The following is a 21,520-nucleotide window of genomic DNA, read 5'->3' on the forward strand; positions in this document are numbered from 1 at the left end:
CCAGCGCGCCCGCTTCTCTCTGTCCACCAATCAGCACACATCTGCTCAGTCACCATCATGGCAATCATATCACATATCACTCCATTTTGTGTTGGTAGCACACTGTATGTATTACACAGCTGTGATTTGTGACATAGTATTGATTTCCATAAAAACTAATATATATATATATATATCTACAGTATCTCACAGAAGTGAGTACACCCCTAACATTTTTGTAAATATTTTATTATATCTTTTGATGTGACAACACTGAAGAAATGACACTTTGCTACAATGTAAAGTAGTGAGTGTACAGCTTTGGACATTTTCACTTGGGGGTGTACTCACTTTTGTGGTCAGCGGTTTATACATTAATGGCTGTGTGTTGAGTTATTTTGAGGAGACAGCAAATTATACAAGCTGTTATACAAGCTGTACACTCACTACTTTACATTGTAGCAAAGTGTCATTTCTTCAGTGTTGTCACATCAAAAGATATAATCAAATATTTAAAAAAATGTGAGGGGTGTACTCACTTCTGTGAGATACTGTATATATACATACATGTCATATGGTATTAAGAAGCAAAGTGCTCATGATACAGAGTATGTAGTGCTGTTTTTAGTTATATTAGTGATATATTAGTGACATTATTTTAATGTGTGTATATATTCAATTTAATTTAATTTTAATATCTTTTTATTATAATTGTAAAGTTTTGTCATTTTTATTTTATTATAATATATTTATATTATTATTTATAAGTTAAAAAATATTTTTTTTCCCCCGTTAATTTTAAGTGTCAGGTTTTTATTTTTAAATATGGCTAAATAGCTTTCATTAATTAGAATTTCAGTTTTTTAGTTTAGTTATTTTGGAATGTCAAATGAATCTAAATGAAAATCAGAAATGTTTCTTTGGCAAGTAGTGTAAAAAAAGTTATCCTTTTTTAATATTTAATTTTATTTATGTATGTATATTTTATTTCAGTTAACAAAACCACTAGGTGTTTTAGTGATCACTGACAATTCAGGTCTTTTTGATTGAGACGGAAATTATTATTTCTAAAAATCCTTATCCAGCATGAATGACTTAAAAGCTCATGAAAATGAACCAGTCATAAGGTGTTGGAACCCTGGAAACAGCTTTCTGTCCTATAGCAAGCAAAGTAAACAAGGAAGGAAATCGTGCAAGAGTGAGTTTCAGAAGACAGCAGTTTTTGTTTCATGGAGATATACTCTTTCATCCTATCTGCTGCTCTCTGTGTCTTTCCCCAAGTGGAAATCCAGCTCAGGGAACGCTGTAGAAAATCCCTCTCCTCTGATTAGCACAGAAGCTCTTGGCTAAACTTTTCCAGTTGGCTTGTTTAAGACGGCTCACAGATTATCAAGGCTTTACCCTAAAGCTGGCCAACGTATAGTGCTGATTCCAAGAGGAAATTGATTTAGAAATTCACTCTAAACCTCTTTTCTGTATGTCACATGAAAATTGAGGATGTGCAGTCAGTCTTTTCATGTTTGACATAAATTAGGTTAATGTTACTTTTGTGAATTTGTTTGCTTTGATTACTTTTCTGGATTCCAACTGTGAAGAGACGATTAGTGCTTGAAGTATTTCTGCAACTTGGTAGCTTTTTTTTGTTTTGAGACATTCACATTCAGAAGGTTTATGCATGATTCAGAACTTGGACACAGTCAGGCATTGCATTTCTTTGACATTAGTTTGTTAACAGATGATTCTGAGCATAAGTCCAATATCATACTGCAAATTACATTGTCCACACCTCTCATACATGATTTATTGTTTGATACCCAAATTGCTCATTTCATGGCAGAAAATTTGCTCTTAAATCCCTTTTTTCCCATTGGCAGCTTTCTTTGGTGTGCCTGAAAAGACTTCATTTTCTCTTCACAATGGTCTTGTTGCATCTTTAGCTCACCGGTCTTGGCTAACTGCATGCTTTTTTGTTTCTTCTACACCACCATGGTTCCTTATTCCTCCTTAAATTATTCCTTCCCTTTTTGTGTGTTTTACCCACAATGCTTTGACTCGTGCCTGCATATATCGATGTGTTCTGCTCTGGTTCTCACCTTCCCCTAAAGCCTGTCCGAAAGTTCTGTGTCCCGCCTCAGTCCACTGAGCTGCTCTTGTCCCCCAGTTCTAGTATCACCGACTCCCTAAAACCAAACTCAGATCAGAACGAGTCAAAAAAACCCACTTCTAACTTCCTGACGCCAAACTCTATATCTGAGTCTCTCCTGCCCTGCCCAAAGACCCAAACTCTTCCAGCCAAACCCAAAGACAAACCCTTACAATCCGCCCGATCAAACCCACTACCCGAATCTGAGCCCGAACACATTTCGACAGTCAAGTCAGAACCTTCGACTCCATGTCAACCTCAAGCACCCTGTATACCGGGCAGCCCACTGGTGCGGCGGGCAACCCCAGCCTCCATCATACCCCCGCAACTCTCGGTCCCCTTTAGGCCTGTTGTCCCTCTTTCCCCTATCCGACTACACCACTTCCACCCTGTTCCCAACTCTGACCACACCACCAAATCTATCCCCACCATACAGGTGACCCCTCACCCCTCTCCAAGGGGCAGCCCAATCCCCACCCCCAAAGGAACGCCCGTGCACACGCCTAAGGACAGTCCAGCGGGAACGCCGACCCCTACGCCACCCCCTAGCCCCTCCATCGGGGGAATGCCCTGGAAGACGCGCCTCAACTCCATCAAGAACAGCTTCCTGGGCTCACCACGCTTTCACCGCAGGAAACTGCAAGGTATTGGTGGATAGAGTAAACAAGCTACAATTCTTTATGCATTCTCCAAACCACTTGTCCTAAGTAGGGTCACGGAGATGTTGGAGCCTATCCCAGCATCTTGGGCCGAAGAAAGGTAAAACTCTGGACGGATGGCCAGGCTACGATTCACGACACTATGAAATTAAAATTATAGTTACAGTGTGTGGTGTTTAATCCATTTATGTTAGCTTTGAGGCAAATCTAGATATTATTGTACTCATAAAAGTTGACAAGAATAATGCATTCTCTTTTGGGAAAACCAATGATGAGCCAACAATGTTAATGATGTCATCTTATCTTATAGCAGTTTTTTCTCAACTAGAAAGCTATAGACAGTTGTGTTTGATTAGGGTTGGAGCTAAACCCTACAGTGGGCCTCAAGGGCCAGAGTTCAGAACCCCTGTCTTAGAGATTCTTGTCCAATAAAAGGCTCTAGAGGGGTGTCCAATCCTGTTCATGGAGGGCCAACGTCCTGCAGAGTTTAGTTCCAACCAGCTCCAACACACTCGGCTGGAAGTTTCTAGTGACCTTGATAAGCTTGTTCAGATGTGTTTAATTTGTGTTGGAGATAAACTCTACAGGACAATAGCCCTCCAGGAACAGGTTTGGACGCCCCTGGTCTAGAATGAGAATGCCCTGACCCCTTAAAGCCCATTATATACTCACGGTATATTTCTTATTTGTTCTTTGCTTAGGAGTAAAAAGAAATTCTAAATATATTTGCAGCGATATAGTGTTAATGAACATCCAGACACCACCCACACTGCTGTGAGCGGGTTTAGATAAGTATGTAAGAGCACACCTACCTATGACCAGTGACCAGTGGTTGCTCAAAAGTGTTTACCAGCCAAAGTAAACACGCCAGTGCATTCTTTGATTTCACTTGAAGTATATTGTAGTCTTAATGGGTTAGTTCACCCAAAAATACAAATTCTGTCATTAATTACTCTCCCTCATGTCCTTCCAAACCCATAAGGCTTTTGTTTATCTTCAGAACTCAAATTAAGATATTTTTATGAAATCCGAGAGTTTTCTGACTCTCCATAGACCGTATCAGAACTACCACATTCAAGGCTCAGAAAGGTAGTAAGGACATCGTTAAAATAGTCTGTGACAGTGGTTCAGCTGTAATTTTATGAAGCTACGATAATACTACATGCGTAATGAAAACAAACATCATAACTTTTTTCAACAATTTATTCTTTTTCGGGTCAGTCTCTGCTGCCATTCACGAGAGTACCACGACGCATGCGAATGCATTCCTCAGCTTGTAAATAAGCCACAGCGCAGCTGGGTTCGACATCAGAACGCCGGCTTCTGCGTCAGCAGCACCATACACATGTGTCGTGATACTCTTGTGAACACACGTTGAAGACTGACACGGAAGAGATGGAATTGTTGAATAAATTTGTTATTTTTGTTTTCTTTGTGCAGAAAACGTATTGTCGTAGCTTTGTCGTAGCTTTTTACGGTTGAACCGCTGAATGTCGCATGTACTATGTTAACAATGTCCTTACTACCTTTCTGGGCCATGAACGTGGTAGTTCCGATACTGTCTATGGAGAGTCAGAAAACTCTTGGATTTCATCAAAAATATCTTAATTTGTGTTCTGAAGATGAAAAACGAACTTACGGGTTTGGAACGACATGAGGATGAGTAATTCATAACAGAATTTTCATTTTTGAGTGAACTATCCCTTTAATTTTAAATTCAACCTGCCCCAAACTAGAAATAGAAAACTGTTGTGTCTTCTGGTTTTGTCAGGCTGCATCATAGACTAAAGACTACTGGCTACTTAAAAACAGTCCTGCCCCAACTTCTGTTGGACTTTTCCAGTATCTCAACTTTATCGACAAAGAAACCCCCCCCCCCCCAACTGTTTCATGGGGTGTTTAAATAAACTTGGTTTGCTATTGGCTCAGTAATACTGCAGGTCACAAACACCTGGAATTGTTTGGGTGGCCAACAAAGAGAGAATAAGATGATTTTGACTAGTTCTTCCAAATCCCTCTTAATGCAGTCACTCTACATTGAGTCATTACAGGCCTAAAATATAGCTCTTACCTCCTCCAGTTTGACTGGATCTGTTTCATGGCTTGTTGTCTAAATGCTCTGATGTACATACTGACTGTAAACTAATATTAAGCCTGCTACCATGGTTACCACTTCAAGTTGTTTCAGTAGCATCAGTTTCCATTTCTAAATAACTACTCCTGCATGCGACCTCTTAATGATCCAGTTTTATTGTTGACATAACCTTTAATCCCAAGCCAAACGGGCTACATGTGACATACTCACAAACAATGCACATTTGCATGCAAATATAGGCTCTAATTATATCTGTCCTACATACTGAGATGTTGAATTAGTTAGAAAGCTATTGTAAAATGATACACAACTTTTGATGAATGACAAAAATGGAACATGCTAACATCCTTGCTTTATTCTGGACAGTTCCTACTCAAGAGGAAATGTCCAGCCTCACGCCAGAGTCTTCCCCAGAGTGAGTACACAGCTTTTTATAGTATGTTACAGATTTCCCATTGACTGCTGTTGTCTTTTTTATTAGGCTTATTATACTTAATTGTAGTAGTCATGAACGTTTATCATGAGAGAGAGAGAGAAAGCAGTATTATTTGAATTTATTTTCTATGCATTTATTCTATTATTTTATTTATTTGAGAGAGAGAGAGTGTGTGCCTTCTTGGAATTCTTGGATCACTTACTGCTAGGAATTTTTTTATTTTTTTTATTTAATTATATATATATATATATATATATATATATATATATATATATATATATATATATATATATATATATATATATATATATATATATAATTTTAAATTTTTTTATATTTTTAATAGGTTTTTTTTTTTTTTGCTACTCATGATAAGACCTGGCTTAGTGTACTTTTAATTAATATTGTCTTATAAATTATATGTAAATTTTATTTACTCCCTTTATTTAGCTGTTGTTATCATGTGTACCGTTGGGAGGTTCCTACACTGTAGGTGATTTGACGTTTTATTATTAGTATCGGGACATTTGGTTTCCATAAAAATGTCATAATGCGTTTCCAGCTTACCATTAGGTCAGTTCTATGCTGGAAACACAGCCGCCAAGAAACGTCCAAGACAAAAAAGACGAATAGTAGACCTTGAACAATACTTACCCAACAACAGTGTTGATATAAACCCCCCTCAGCACTTCAGAAATCATTGTGAGTTATGTTGGCCTCTGTTAAACCATTTAGTCTTTTTTTTCCAGTCTAATGGAAGCTCAGTCATATCTTTCTCCCACTGAGGCGGGTCTCAGAGCACAGCAGACAGCAGTCACAAACTCTCTCCCCCACACGGAGTGATGCCTCATCCTCTTTTGTTTTCTATTTTGTCTTCCATAACTTATCCGCCTCTCTCTCGCTTTCCACGCCAGCTGGATAAGCCGCGGCGCTCTCTGCTTTCTTTTGTCATCCTCTGCCATAAATCAGTTTCTGGAAGCTAAGTTGCGAGCGACTGTGCTTTGTTGATACACAACAGCGGCGGACTGAAGCTTTTTAGAGCTAGAACGATGTTTAGACAGACGGTTATTCCTTTATATACTAAAACGAGACCAAATTACAGCTGCTAGTTTAAACACCAGGGGTTTTTCTTGATTTTTCCATCAACATAGATGCTTTAATTTTGAGAGACCTACTGCAGCAAAAATGCAACAGTTGTTTAATAATACTTGTCTTTTGATATAAATATGACTTATACTCAGAAATTTATCGTAGCAACATACAGAAATATATTTACAGTATCTACACATATTGAAATTTTCTAGCAATGCAAAGTCAACATGTTCACTGATATATTAAATGGTAAAGAGTATTACACTTTAAAATATCAAGAGACATTTCTTAGTATTATTAATTGTCAAAACAAATTCAACAATATTAAAAAAAATGTGGCATCGCTCTGTCAGCATGGCTGTGATTCATCCGTAGGACTCTGGACTCTGACAAATGGGGTCCAAAAGAACATCATTTATATAAAAACAAAAAAGTCTTTACTGTCACTTGGTCAATATAATGCATCCTTGCTGAGTAAAAGTATTAAAAATGATATAAAAAACTGATATATAAACAGTTATATATATAGAATATATATTTAATTAAAAATACTGCATATACAATTGTAAAAGATATTGAGATTTACAATCATCATATATTCCGGATTATTTAATCAGATTTATAAATGTAAATAATTACAGATTCACAATAAAGTATATTTTTATTTACAGTTCTTAAAATATTGAATTTAAAATATGTAATTATATATAAAAAAAAAAAATTAAACATGGCAACATTCCAGAAATATTCAAACTTGTAGATGCATCTTTTATGAATTTTACAGAAATGCAACAGTGGGTGCTACTGATTAACAATTCAGAGCCCATTCATTCAATTATAGATATATCTTCCAAATATTTTTTATCATAGCCAATTTTATGGAAAATTTATACCCAAGACTTTGTAGAGGTCAGTGCAACTGCGTTGTGCGCCTCTAAATACGTGATCCCACTTGGCAAGTCTTTTTTTGTCACAACACATTATTCAGTCATATTTTTCAATTTTGTAACCATTGACTTCCTTATACGCATTTTAGGTTCAAAAAATGAATAAATGTCCAAACAGTTGTTTTTTTTTTAGCTTTGAGACAAGAGCGCCTTATGGATTTTTATATGACTTATTTGATTATTTTCCCATCCATCAATATGACCTCATGCAAAGTTCATCATGTTAATTTGTAGACCCTCTGCTGTGTGCCGTTCTTTCGCATAGTCTCTTTTATAAATTATTCAATATCAATTTATTTTGCATAAGCGCCATAGGATCTATCTTATTCTGAGCTCTGATGAGGACTGATCTTGTATCCCCTGAAGACTTCATAAAAACTTTGTTTCATATTTCTCTCACTCTGCAGACTTGCCAAAAAATCTTGGTTTGGTAACTTCATCAACCTAGAGAAAGAGGAGCAGATCTTCGTGGTTATTAGGGACAAACCACTGAGCTCTATAAAAGCCGACATCGTCCACGCCTTTCTCTCGGTAAGCAATCTCTTTTGCATGCCTCCAATCCCGTTTCATTCCTCTGTTGTAAACGACAGCTATGAATATTTGAATATATGCTTTTGCCTTCTCTCTATCAGATTGAAAGATTTTGCCCGGTGCTCCAGTTTTGAAAGGCTTGGCCGGAAGCCTGTGTTTTTACATTGGCAAATACCTTTCTGATTTGTGTTTCAATTCTGTAAAATGCTAGTCTGTGATGTAAATCCTTCCCGTGGCTGCCTTTTTCATTAGAGGTCAATGGAAAATCAACGCAGGGCATGAATCATTAGCATATAGATGTTGTGCCTCGAGAGGTTTGTGCAGAAGGGAAGGGAGTTTAGTCTGCCGTTTAAACCTGCAAGTGTTTTAAATGTGCGCTTAAAAAGTTGCTTGTCACGCTTAGCGACGTTTTCTTCGCCTTCAGCTATGCAAAAGTAAAGGTGTGGTCATATGATCGCAGTTTCTGCAGAATTTTGCAGGGTAAAAGTCAAGTGTCAATAGTGTAGCAGTGCTAGGTAGATTACTTACTAATTGTGGTCTGGTACTTATTCCAAATTACTTGACAAAAATTGTAGTTATGTAATCAGTTACATTTAAACATTTTATAAAATTGGACTACTTTTTGATTACTTTTGACCTAACTCTTTTATCACATTGATTTAAATAGCAAAATGTTGAACGAGAAATAAAATATTTAGTTTACCTCCATGTCATGTGACCATTAACCTGCATCAGAGGACTGTGAACATGCAAATGTGTTACATAATTATTAACTTGCTACCTTAAAATCTTATGGGGTACTTCAAGTAAATACATTAGGTGAATATTATTAATAATTTATTGCTATTGTGTGAATATGTAATCAATAAAAAAGTAACTGTAGTCCAATAGCAAGTATTTTAAAATGTAATTTAATAAAGAATTAGTTCACTTCCAGAATAACAATTTCCTGATAATTTACTCACCCCCATTTCATCCAAGATGTTCATGTCTTTCTTTCTTCAGTCGAAAATAAATTAAGGTTTTTGAGGAATACATTCCAGGATTTTTCTCTATATAGTGGACTTCAATGGGGATCAACATGTTGAAGGTCCAAATTGCAGTTTCAATGCAGTTTCAAAGGGCTCTACACAATCCCATCTGAGGAATAAGGGTCTTATCTAGCTACACGATCGGTCATTAAAGAAATTTTTTTTTTGACTTTTTAACCACAAATGCTTGTCTTGTGCTAGCTCGACCTCACGCATTACGTTGTCACGTTGGAAAGGTCACGGAAGTACCGACCCAGTGTATAACACCTAGCGAACGTGCAAAGAAAGTCAAACTTTACAAATAAGAGGTAAAACAGCGATGTTGGACTATTTTGAAGTTGGAGGAGAAAATTAGTTTTTTTTACCTTTTTGAACCGGAGTACACAGATGAAGAACTAAGCACACGTGACCTTTCCAATGTTATTAAGTATTGCGTGAAGTTGTGGACACGAATCGCAGAGCTAGTGCAAAACAAGGATTTGTGGTTTTAAAGAAAATAACCAATCGTTTCACTAGATAAGAGCCTTATTCCTTGGCTGAGATCACGTAGAGCCCTTTGAAGCTGTATTGAAACTGTAATTTGGACCTTCAGCCGTTTGATCCCCATTGAATTCCACTATATGGAGAAAAATCCTGAAATGTTTTCCTCAAATACCTTGATTTCTTTTCGACTGAAGAAAGAAAGACATGAACATCTTGGATGACATGGGGGTGAGCAAATTATCAGGATTTGTTTTATTCTGGTAAGTAAACTAATCCTTTAATTTTTTAAATCTGATCGAGATTACATGTAATCAGTTACTACCCAACACTGGTAGCGTTGTGTGTAGCACAGTGCATTCCCATGACTTGAACTCAATATGAAATCTGCATGTGGAAATCTTTCACCCTTACATGAAATTCACAAACTTTCCTATTGAAATGACTGGATTTTGCTCGTGACCATTTTCCAAGCAATGGTATATGGAGAAATTTCAGTGAAATTTTGCTGGCAAAAAAACATCCATCGGCAATAGCATAGTGAAACTCTGACAAATCAACTCATAAGTCACTTTTAAATAAAGCAGCATTTTGTGAGTCAACATCGAGAGTTCCCATGGTGACTTAAACCTAATGTGAAGTCTGTGAAATCTGAAATTCCCAAAGGCCTAGATTCCTATTGAAATGACTGGATTTCACCCGTGAAAATTCACCAAATAACCGTACATGTGACCGCACCTTAATAAACAGCCACACTTTTCCAAGTTTCTCATTGTTGTTCTTCATAGCTGCTTCCAAATATGTAACAGTGGATCGATCCTTGTCTTCCTCCTTCCTCAGATACCCAGCCTCAGTCACAGCGTCATCTCGCAGACGAGTTTTCGGGCCGAGTACAAATCCACCGCCGGCCCCACCGTCTTCCAGAAGCCTGTTAAGTTCCAGGTCGACATCACGTACACAGAGAGCACCGCGGCCACCAAGGAGAACGGCATCTATTCAGTCACCTTCACTCTGCTCTCAGGTAACCACAGCAACCGCAATCAAGCCTCTGCTACATCAGCACTCATCAAGACCTTAGAACGCCAGCGTAGCTTGAAATAAAAGAAAATAGCTGAGTAAAATGTGAATTATTTTATTTTTCTCCATGATGTTGAAGCATATTTGGGATAATTTCATTAAATCAGTCAGAACAACCTTCAACAGTATTTTTAAAAGGAAAAATTATCCAATGTAGCGCACTAGTTGGGTCAAGCTGGCAATATGGCTGGATGAAAAAGCTAATATATATATATATATATATATATATATATATATATATATATATATATATATATATATATATATATATATATATATATATAGTTTAATGTTTAATTAATTTAAAATAAATTTGAGTACTAAAGTTAGATGAGTTATGTAAAATGTTTGTACGATTTCACTCACAAATTAGTGCTTCCGCGTAGTTAGTGAATGAGACCCATTGCCTTGAGAAAACGTAACGGACAAACAAAATGTTTTAAATATTTAACATAAAGCCCATTCCTGACAGTCCTACATTTAGTCTTGCCAGGAATTTTCTTTCTGTCCTCTAAGGAACAATTCTTACAAACATTTCCATTTAATTCCATCAAATAGCCTCTTACACACAAATTATCCCATCGGTATACTGCACTATAACAACATAAGATAAATAGAACACCTAAAAATAATGCATCATCTAATGCATCATTCTCCCTTATTTTCTGCCATTAATATCCATTATGTCTACTCATGAGAGCGCCAGCATCAGCTCGTATCCACTACAGCGTGATGTTAAATAATGTTGTTGTCCACCTAGCAAAGATAAGAAAGACTGCAAGTTAGAAAGTAGTTTTACAATAAATTCCTGTCAGATTCTTAAAAGGCTCCAATTTTTTTTCGTCTGTGGAGCTTTTCTTACTTGAATGCAAACCAAGTGAATGAGTACTCAATTAATCGGTATTAAGGCCCAAATTCCTATTTCAAAATGTCAACAGGGTTTTATATGTGACCTGTGACACTGTATTGTAGGTCCAAGCCGGCGTTTCAAGCGGGTGGTAGAAACAATTCAGGCGCAGTTGTTAAGCACACACGACCAGCCGGGAGTCCAGCAGCTATCTGGTGAGTATAAATCCCCCAGTCCCTTCCCCCACTCCGTCCCAAGCCCCACGATCCCTCTCATGCCTGTTTATACCCCTCCTCCATCATGCATGTCAGCACTACACAACACAGCATCACAATATTCTCCACATGATCCCACCCTAAAGCAATCCCCACTGGGACGGTAGAAGACATGGGGAGTTTTTCAATTCGTGGTGATTCCCTTCGGCCACACTGCTGCTCCCATTTCTCAGACGGCATTAACGGTAGATTTTTTGACAGTTCTCCAAATGTGAACACCACAGCTTCATGATTTCTAGTATTGGGACACGGTGTCCTTGTTGGATGACCAATCTGGACTTGTTATGTAATGGTTCCTGCTACCTTTTTAGGTCGGGATAATCCTAAAACAACGTCTTGCTCTGTCTGCATCAGCTATTGTGCTAAACCAACCAGAGCACACAAATCATTATTATTACACACATTATTATAAAATATCAGGTTCTGGAAAAGGTTTCCTCATTATATACCTTCTATTACCTTGAACTATCCAGAGCTTCAAGGATAAATGGCTGAGTATGTTTTTCTTTTCAAAGGAGAATCGCAAAGAAAAGCAACTTTTCCATCCTATTCTCCATCCACCCCGTGCACATCCTCTCTTCTTGACACATGATGCTATTTGACTGTGTCCCAATCATCTCCCTGATAATAGCTCCACCTAGTGATCTGTAGTGAACAACAGCATCTAATACAAAAAAAAAACAATGCATATAAACCCACAGACCCCCCCCCCCCCCCAATGCACACCAATACGATTGTTTCAGTAACTACTGGTAATGGATCTCCAGGGACTTTGTGATAATTTGAAAAACTTTGATGCTCTCTTCCTGGTATTTGTTCAACACTCTGACAAAATATGATGGTTCTGTATATGGCTAAAATATATATATATGATTATTTTATTTTATGTATTTATTTATTTATTTTAACTAAAAATGTTAAAAAAGCAAAATATAGTATTTTTTCCCCCCAGTGGCATTTTGAACCCCACTTTTTATGCACACATGTTAGTAATTAGTAACTTCTAGTACAGTTCATGAAATAGCATTTAATAATGAAGTAGTATTTAATAATGGGGAGGTTTCAGGGAGTGTTGGGCAATAGAAAGACATCCCAGACCATCTCAAGAAAGTGGTTCTTTGTTTTTTTCCTCCTATCGTTTTTCTCTTTTCCCTAACCACTGTCTTTCACTGTTTTTTTTTTCTCACTCCATTGCTTTCACTTAAACACGTCACATTCATGCACTCCGTGTCTCATTCAGCGCTGTATGACTCACTGTGGTTTGAAAGCACTACTGCACTGCAGATGAATGGCACATACACACTGCAGTCAGATTTCACTCACCGCTCCAAAAATAGACATTAATTATGTTATTTTGTGTAGGAGGTTGTGGTTTTCTATGTGTATGCAAATAACTAACCTCCCGTTCTTTAGATTCATAAAAACTATTTTTATTCCAAACAAGAATAATTATCCACACAAACTTGTCTAATAACCACCCAACCGAAGTCTTCTTGCCCCTAATGTAGTCTAGATGAAGACATCTGGCTCCATGCTTGTTAATTGGAAATTGCTCATTTGCTTCACATGGGCAAGATGAAGAGCGTACACAGCGAATCTAATGAGCTAATGCACTGATCCAATTTATAAACCAAAAAAAGATTTAGGGAATTTCAAACTTTTTTTTTTTTTTATTGTCAGGCTGCGCTGATAGTGTTGTCTGCTGTCAACACGCATGTTTCTCTCTCACAGAGAACTCTCAGTGTGCTGCTAAAGTCTCAAAGTCAAAGTGTGGTAAGACTCTTACGGCTTCTGTGTTAAATACACCATCTTGCAGCACAATTACAGTGGCCCAGAGAGTATTTAGACACTTGAGTCACACTTAAAAAATGTCTGAATGTCATTGCATTAGCTAACAAAATTAAAATGAGCTGAAAATGCACTCACCCTCAGGGCAGTTCTAAAAATGTGAGTGCATTTTGATGCGAGAGGACAATAGGTTGGACTTTTTCATTGGTAGAAGTTTTTTTTTATAGATTATGGACTCGTATTTTGGCCAGAAGCAACGGTTTAGAGTTAAACATGCAGGTTTTTTCTTCACTTTCACAAGATGTTAATTGATGGACTGAGTCATGTGGATTACTTGTGGATTATTGTGATGTTTTTATGAGATGTTTGGACTCTCATTCTGTCGACACCCATTGACCCATTCATTCCTGGGAGAACTAGTCCTTTAACAGAAACTGGGAGTATTGATATAATTAACCATGATTCAGTTTGGGATTCCAGAAATTTCAAGATCTGTATGTTTTTACAGTAAATTGGAAAATATATTAATATTGAGTTTTAATCCTGTGGCTCGCTTAACAGTTTGCTGAGGCCCCCTGTTTAGGGACCACTCGTCTAATACATTGACATTCATTTTAAGTGTGCAACCCAGGCTCATGAAAATACCGGCCTCTATATACATTTCTGCAACACTGTAATCATGTACAAAGTTTTTGGGGTCACTAACTAATTTATCACGCACACATCCGCCGCCTTTATATAAACCTGTGATAATCACAGCACTTGTAATGACGCATGTCCTTACATCCTATTTAAAGCGCACCCAACCCCATAAATATCCTTTCACGTGTAACGTAATTGAATCAGTAAGTGTGGCACAGTTTTGTTTTGTTTGTTTAGGTTTAATGCGCTTACTGTTAAAATGAGCACAACATAAACTGGTTATTACCTTCTTAGTGTGTATGTGGCTTACAAATCTTGTCTTAATTTCTTGACTATGTGAGCAAAACATATGAGACTGTGCATATGTACACCAGAGGCTCTGATGTGCCCCTAAATGTTCAAGCGAACCCTACACCACTGTGTGCCAGTTGGTGTAGTTGTGCAGGTTTGCATGTGTATTCATGAGCTTGGAAGTATCCTAAATCAAGTACACTAAAGGGGGTTTTCTCATGCTGTCAGAGTTAGCTCAAGGCTTGTCTGAGCCTCAGATGGACTATTCACAGACCGTCTGCTGCATATTACACACAAATGCCAATAACTTGAAAATCGCCATTTCCAGTCACCAGTTCCAGCAATCAGGATTCCCAGGTTTTTAATAGCCTTTCGAAAAACAAGTTTACAGAACTTTTCTTAGAATGAGGGAAGGAACTAGTTACTGCATTTGCCAAAGTTTGAGGTTTATGCCATTCAGTATTTGAAAGTTATTTGAATTTGAAGCAGTATAATCAACTAATCACATTCATATCAAAAATCACATTTTTTTTAAGGTAAGTGATTGCATACAATCTATTTTAGCTACATCTAAATAAAAAAAGTTGAAAGTTAGTCAACAAAACCACTTACCTTAAAACAATTTTGTAAATTGAATGAATATTTTTTTTTTCAGTGCATATCATTCATAATAATGGGCCTTTAATTGCACGCATTCAAGCGCACGCATAAAGCTTGCCACAGCGCACCGGCAGAAGTAATGATTATGAATGCTTCAGGGAAAAAAACAGCAAGAAGACTGCCTTAACATTATAATAATTCATTGATAAACTAGTGTTTTCTGTATTTTGAGCTGCAGTGACAAAGTCGACGACACTGACTCGACATCTCCACAGTGGACGTGCACATTACATATGGATTACATAATCTTAAAATATTTGTTTTCCATTTGAACTGGTTCAATTAAAAGTACACATTTCGCTTTCTGTAGATATAGTTTTCATGTCTATGAGGCAAGCACCAAGTTTAGGTTCTTTTTTTTTTTTTTACGTACTGAAGTTTACAGAGACCTAAATGCCATAAAGTGCACCCTATTTGTTTCATTATTTTACAAAAGCACAATGTTTTGTTATTGTGAGTGCACACAACGAAAGTAGACCTTTTACAGATTCGAAAGATGTATTACTCTTATCTGTATGAGCAAAAATGAGTATTTTAAGCAAGGGCGTAGTTTTGGTTTGAACATTGGGGGGGTTGAAGCGTGAACTGTTTTAGTGGAGTCCTGGGTCATGTTCCCTCATAAGCTTTATTTATTGGTTTGTTTACTTAGGCTATATGTTTATTTTTGTAAAACCATCCATACTGCAATAAAGTAACAACCTAGCCTAGTTAAAAATACTCGTTTACATAGGATAAAACGTATTTTATATTTTTTCGGCACTTATAGGCTATAGTTTGACAGAATTTTCTAATTCAGCATGCCATGGGAAAATCGAACTTACTGTTTTCTTATATTGATATTGTTTATTTCTTACTCCAACTGTTCATCAGGCTCTTAACAATACAGAAACAATAGCTACAACATGCCACAGTTGTAATATACATCTATAGGAAAAATCTATTATCTATTATACATTTTACAAGTTAGATAAAGTTTACCATAATAAATAAGCCTTCAATAAAACGTGATACATTCTAAAGGTGGTCATGAGTAGCTTAAAAAGACTTTAATTAATGTTAGTGCTGGTGCAAGATTGTTTTCTCTTTTTATCAGTCTTTTTAGTTTATTTGCCTTTTTAAGTAAATGATCAACTTTCTCTATAGCATTTTAAACTGGCAATTTCTCAATAGAATTCAAATAGATCGCACATTTTACCATCAGATAGGAATGGCTCCCACAAATCTTATCACAATTCTTGAGCGTGCCGGTGAACGCACGCCGAGTACAGGGCTGGACTGGGACAAAAAATCGGCCCTGGCATTTTGGCCCAGACCGGCCCACTATATACGATCAAAATACTACCCATCTTTGCACGCCCTTGAATATGTATACCAGCTCTTATTCCATAAAAGCACTAAAGCCATATAATAATAGGTAGGAAAGAGTGAGAATTGACACATTAAAAACTTCTAAAAAGTGTAATTTATTAATATAATAAAACTATAATCCACACTGATGAATCCTAAAACTATAGGCCTATATAGTTATGACTTCCTGTGTATGTGCCTGTGTGTTTGAGGGAGAAAGGGAAGAGACATGATAAATTGTTGATCAGATGATCATAGTTTCCCATAGTATAGCATTCAACTGTAAACTTACTTAGTCAAATCTGTAAACTCCTTGGATGAACCTTTAAAAGCATAAGAAGGCATCCTGTGTGTGTGTGTGTGTGTGTGTGTGTGTGTGTGTGTGTGCGTGCGTGCGCGCAGTGGTGTATAAAGTACCCGAAAGCCATACTCAAGTAAAAGTACAGGTATCTTACCAAAAAATGACGTTGCTAGAAGTTGAAGTCTTCGTTTAGAATATTACTTGAGTAAAAGTCTTAAAGTATATGATATTTATTGTACTTAAGTACGAAAAGTATTTAAAAAAATCTTAAACGTACTTAAGTATTGAAAGTAAAAGTACAAGTAAATGCAAAATGGAAAAGAAGCAAATAAATATATATATATATATATATATATATATATATATATATATATATATATATATATATATATATATATATATATATATATATATATATATATATATATATATATATATATATATAAAATATTCATGCAGCTTTAGTAGCAAGATTGTATTCAGTTTTAACTCTTTCTTCCATTTTGTATTTTTGGGTAAGAGAAAGAAGCACTTCATCCGGTACTTAGTGTCTTTCATTCCAACATAAGAAAACATTTCTGGAATCTGCATCTGAAATAGCATTAAGATGTATTTATTTACACAGTTTAATGTATCTCAGGGGGACATGGATGCATTTAAACTGCAGTTACAGATGCATAAATAGGCCTAATGTTGTGTTTTTAACATAAAACATCGAATACTGATATTTGAAATAATTTAAAACATGAAAAAAATAGACAAAATGTGAAATTAAAACCGCTAGTAGGTGACAGTAAAGACTTTGGTGACAGAAAGTGACCATTAATGAGTGAGTCATTGAGATTCAACCGATTCATTCAAAACGACTGATTCATTCAATAAGTACTCCGTCCATTGCTCAGAGACGCAAAACAGTGCTGTGATCTTTGTTTGGAACTATTTTCTTTGGCAAAATTGAGCAAAAACAAGCAATAAGTCTAAAATGTAGAATTTAGAAATTAACTATATTATATAAATATAAAAAGCATACAGGAGCATTTTTGCCGTCTACAATTTAGAATGCCTGGAATTGTTTAATACATTAATAAATCAAGTGCGTGCACTCTGTGTGTGATTTGATGATATAGCCTACTTGATAATGTCAGATCACACATCATTACAACAACACTTACCCTATTATTGCAGAAGATATACTGTATATCACACACCCCAGACTCCACTTTGAGTGGAAAATGAATCGCCCGTGATTGTGCGCGCACTTGTTTGCACGGTTTGCACATGAGCAAAGCTGTTCTAACTTAAAAACGCCAGACCACTGATTCTCAAACCTGCTTTCCTGCAGTCTGTGTTCTTCTGACTATTTTGTTGAAAGTAAGGAACATGCTTCGGGGAAATGTATCGGAGTAAAAGTAAAAGTTGGCTGAAATATATAAACTCAAGTAGGCTACAGATACTCCCAAAAAATACTTAAGTACTGTTACTTCGTTACAATACACCACTGTGTGTGTGTGTGTGGAGAGAGAGAGAGAGAGAGAGAGAGAGAGAGAGAGAGAGAGCCCAAAAGGGGAGTTGTTTAAAGATGTGATTGGGTCAGCCCAATGTCAATTAAGAAAATAACCAATCGGCTGCTGATTAAATGTCTCATGGGCCGGTCTGTCTGGGGGGAAAAAATCCTAAACCGACTTTTTTTGACAAATACATTAAACAGCCGCAAAGACCACAGCGCCATCAACTATTTAGGCAGAAAAACTATAGGCTGCTAAGAGTTTTATGGGCCGATCAGACAAACATGGTATGAGAAGATGTATAGGCCCGGCCCAAAAAGTACATTGGCCCAGCGGGAAAATGCCCGGTCTGCCAGATGGCCAGTCCGCCCCTGGCCGAGTATACAGTGATCCGTGCGCGTATATAAAAGCGCCAAAGCCACGATTTAATATAATTTAATATAATTCTGCGACTAATACAATTTTGATTGACTAAGCCTGTACAGACTTTGGTTAAAACATTTGTGAAAAATGTTTGTAGACATTGTAGTCTTTCATCCAAAATTATTTTTCATGAACATAATTACAAAAACAAGGCCGAATATAGAGTGCTTGATTATATCTTGTTGATGTATATTCCACCTGTGTAAGAGGGTGTGTAATTGAACCAGACAGAGGACACTTCATAGGCTTATGTGACTTTGAGGTGTGAGCAGAATGAAGATTAAAGGGTACATTGTACTCATGTGTGGGTTTCCTGACTGATCTACGTGTCATTCTCTCTGCAATGACAGATGTACAGACGCCACATCGCTTCTCTCATTACTTTAGGCCATTTTCTAATTATCTAGCCTTTTTTATGTTGGCTGTATAAAGCCATGTGAGCCCATGTGCCTCACCCCTTCCAGGGCTAAAACCATCTTTAAAATCAACATGAAATCAAAATCAACTCTCTTTACCTTAGTAATACATGTTCCTGGTTTTATTTCAAATGATTTACAAGTACAACGTAATGAAAAGATGTTTGTCTTTCAGCAAAATGGAGCAACTAACCTTCCCGACTGGCGCCCCCTGGCTAGAAATAATGTTAGCTAAAGCTATTTATTTGTTTTAGTTACTGTTGTTACACCAATCTCACCTGTTAGCAAGCAATTTAATGCCTTTTAAAGTAGGTACTTCAAATAGTAGTAAATAATAGATTTGAAAAGAGGTCAAAGATGCTCTTGGAGATGACCTTTAACCTCCACCTCCAGGTCAAATAGCCTCCTCAAAATGTAGTAGTCTACAACAATCAACAACAAACTCACATTTGATTCCATCTTGAACCTCAGAAAACAATTGCTTATGAGAAAAATAAAGTCCCACCTTAGTTTTTGGAGGGAATATTCTGTTTTGCTCAGATATATATCTTGTCAGTAGTAAAATGTGTTGTAAATGCTGTTTCACGTTGATTTTAAAGTGGTAGCTCTGTTATGGAACACAGTATCTGGATTATAGCTAGTCCCAAACTGGATTAAGAGGTTGACCAGCTGAACTACCAGCGGTTGGGAACCCTGTTGAGCTAGTACACTTGATCAAAGGACATTGCTGTAAAAACCAGGTCATACCATCTTAAGATGGTCAAGTTGCTTTTAGAACATGCAAGCTGGTTTATTGCTGGTCCAAGAGTGTTAATTTGGCTGAGCTGCTAGTGGGAACCTAGTTGAACTTGGGTTGGGAAAAAAACACAGGTCAAGTTTATTTTTGGCAGTTAAGGTGATTTATCTGGTGCAATATGGTCTACTAGCTCAACCAATCTGGTAGTCCAGCTCATCATCCATTTAAACTGCAGCTAATTATGTTGCTGTGACTATGTTCCTGTTGCTCAACACGTAGAGCATAGCACTAGGTTTTCATTATGGTTTTTATTTCCAGTTGCAAGCCAACTTCCACCAGCTAATGGCCAGCTAGGAACCAGCTAGCTACACTCTAAAAAATGCTGGGTTTGATGCAACCCAGCGCTGGGTAAATATTGGACAGAGCACATGCTGGGTTGTTTTCAACCAACAGTTGGGTTAATTAATGTTTAACCCAACATTCTGGGCTGTAACCCAATCGCTGGGTTCGTCTATATATTACCCAGCGCTGGGTTGTATTTAACCCAGCATTTTTTTAGAGTGTACCATTTTAAGCTGGTTTTATTAGGTTTAACCAGGGAATCCTCATATCTTGTACAGAATTTCCAACTTTAAATGTTTGTGTGGCCATTAAAGCTTCTCCAAGTCTTAGTCTTCCCATTTTCCTCCTCTTTCTCTCCCCCTCCTATCTCTTTACCCCTTTCTGTCCACTACTCCTCGTGTGAGCCCATTGTTCATTTCTCTATTTGTTCTCTCTTTTTTTCCTTTTCTTCCTGTCTGTGTACCTAGGCAGCCCATTGAGTAACTTCTTTGACGTAATTAAACAACTTTTTTCAGACGAGAAGAGCGGTCAGGTGCCTCTTCCACCTGGCACACCCAACAGACACCCACCTAACGCCCGTCGCCACGACCCTCAGCCTAGTGACTCTAAATGCCCAGCGGGCAATCCCAGGGACAATGCCATGCTGGTGGCATCCATTGGGGCACAGGAGCAGCCCTAAAACTTTACCAATCGAGCTTTTCAAATGTACCTACAAAAGAACTCAAAATGTACATAATCTTATAGGTGATGGAATTTATATTTGGACAAACTTTTGTATGATGGATTGACTTAAAAACAAATTCTGACACAAATCCAGACACATTTTCCCTTTCACCGTCTCTGCCATGTCGTTGTGACAGTCCCCTTCCCGAACCCCTGTCGTTTCTACCCCAGATATTTTCATGTCTTTACGTCTGTCTTCCCGTTTTCCTCACCTTTGTGACGGCTTGTCTTTGCTGCTAGGAATTATCCAGAAAACGTATTAAAACTCCGCCCCCCACTTCCCTGCACATCCTGAGATGGACAGTTATTGACAGACGGCACTTTTCATGATGAACATGCAGGTTTCCAAGAAGATGGACGCTTCATCCTTCATCATACTCTTTCCTTCCCGTTCTCCGATCTCTCCGAGGCCTAAAATACAAACACCCACACTTGTTCCTACTCAACCTGTGTGCTCTCCTGCCATCACCTCAGCACACCAACCTGTTAAAATGGTTGACCAGCCGGTGGGAACCGACTGCAAAAAAACTGGCTCTGTTCCAAAATGTAGTGAGCTTCCTCAAGGTATCTCACTTTGATTAAGATACCCTTAATTCAATGCAACAAACTTCATAAAAATCCATTAAATATGACAGAGAAAGCACTTAAATCAATTTCATAAAACTGAGGACTCCGTATTTGTATGTTATGTATTTTTATGCACATTAAAGTTTGGAGCTATTGGCATAGCAACATGCTAATGTCAAACTCTGTT

At 37.3% G+C, this 21,520-nt stretch overlaps 1 protein-coding gene across 1 annotated transcript in view; it reads left to right on the forward strand.

Moving 5' to 3' along the window:
* LOC306866589 (serine/threonine-protein kinase BRSK2-like) overlaps nucleotides 1–20,722 on the forward strand; it is a gene marked incomplete at both ends in the record, with an annotated part of 232,036 nt that extends 211,314 nt beyond the window's left edge. Inside the window, 6 exons of the mRNA XM_079411847.1 lie at nucleotides 2,085–2,766; nucleotides 5,243–5,291; nucleotides 7,759–7,882; nucleotides 10,234–10,414; nucleotides 11,443–11,536; nucleotides 20,515–20,722. Of these exons, the coding sequence (XP_079267973.1) occupies nucleotides 2,085–2,766; nucleotides 5,243–5,291; nucleotides 7,759–7,882; nucleotides 10,234–10,414; nucleotides 11,443–11,536; nucleotides 20,515–20,722 (1,338 nt within the window). The remainder of the gene's footprint in view (nucleotides 1–2,084; nucleotides 2,767–5,242; nucleotides 5,292–7,758; nucleotides 7,883–10,233; nucleotides 10,415–11,442; nucleotides 11,537–20,514) is intronic.
* Between the last annotated feature and the right edge of the window lie 798 nt (nucleotides 20,723–21,520).

This window comes from Barbus barbus, assembly GCF_936440315.1.
Source record: "Barbus barbus genome assembly, chromosome: 48".
NCBI classification, from domain to species: domain Eukaryota; kingdom Metazoa; phylum Chordata; class Actinopteri; order Cypriniformes; family Cyprinidae; genus Barbus; species Barbus barbus.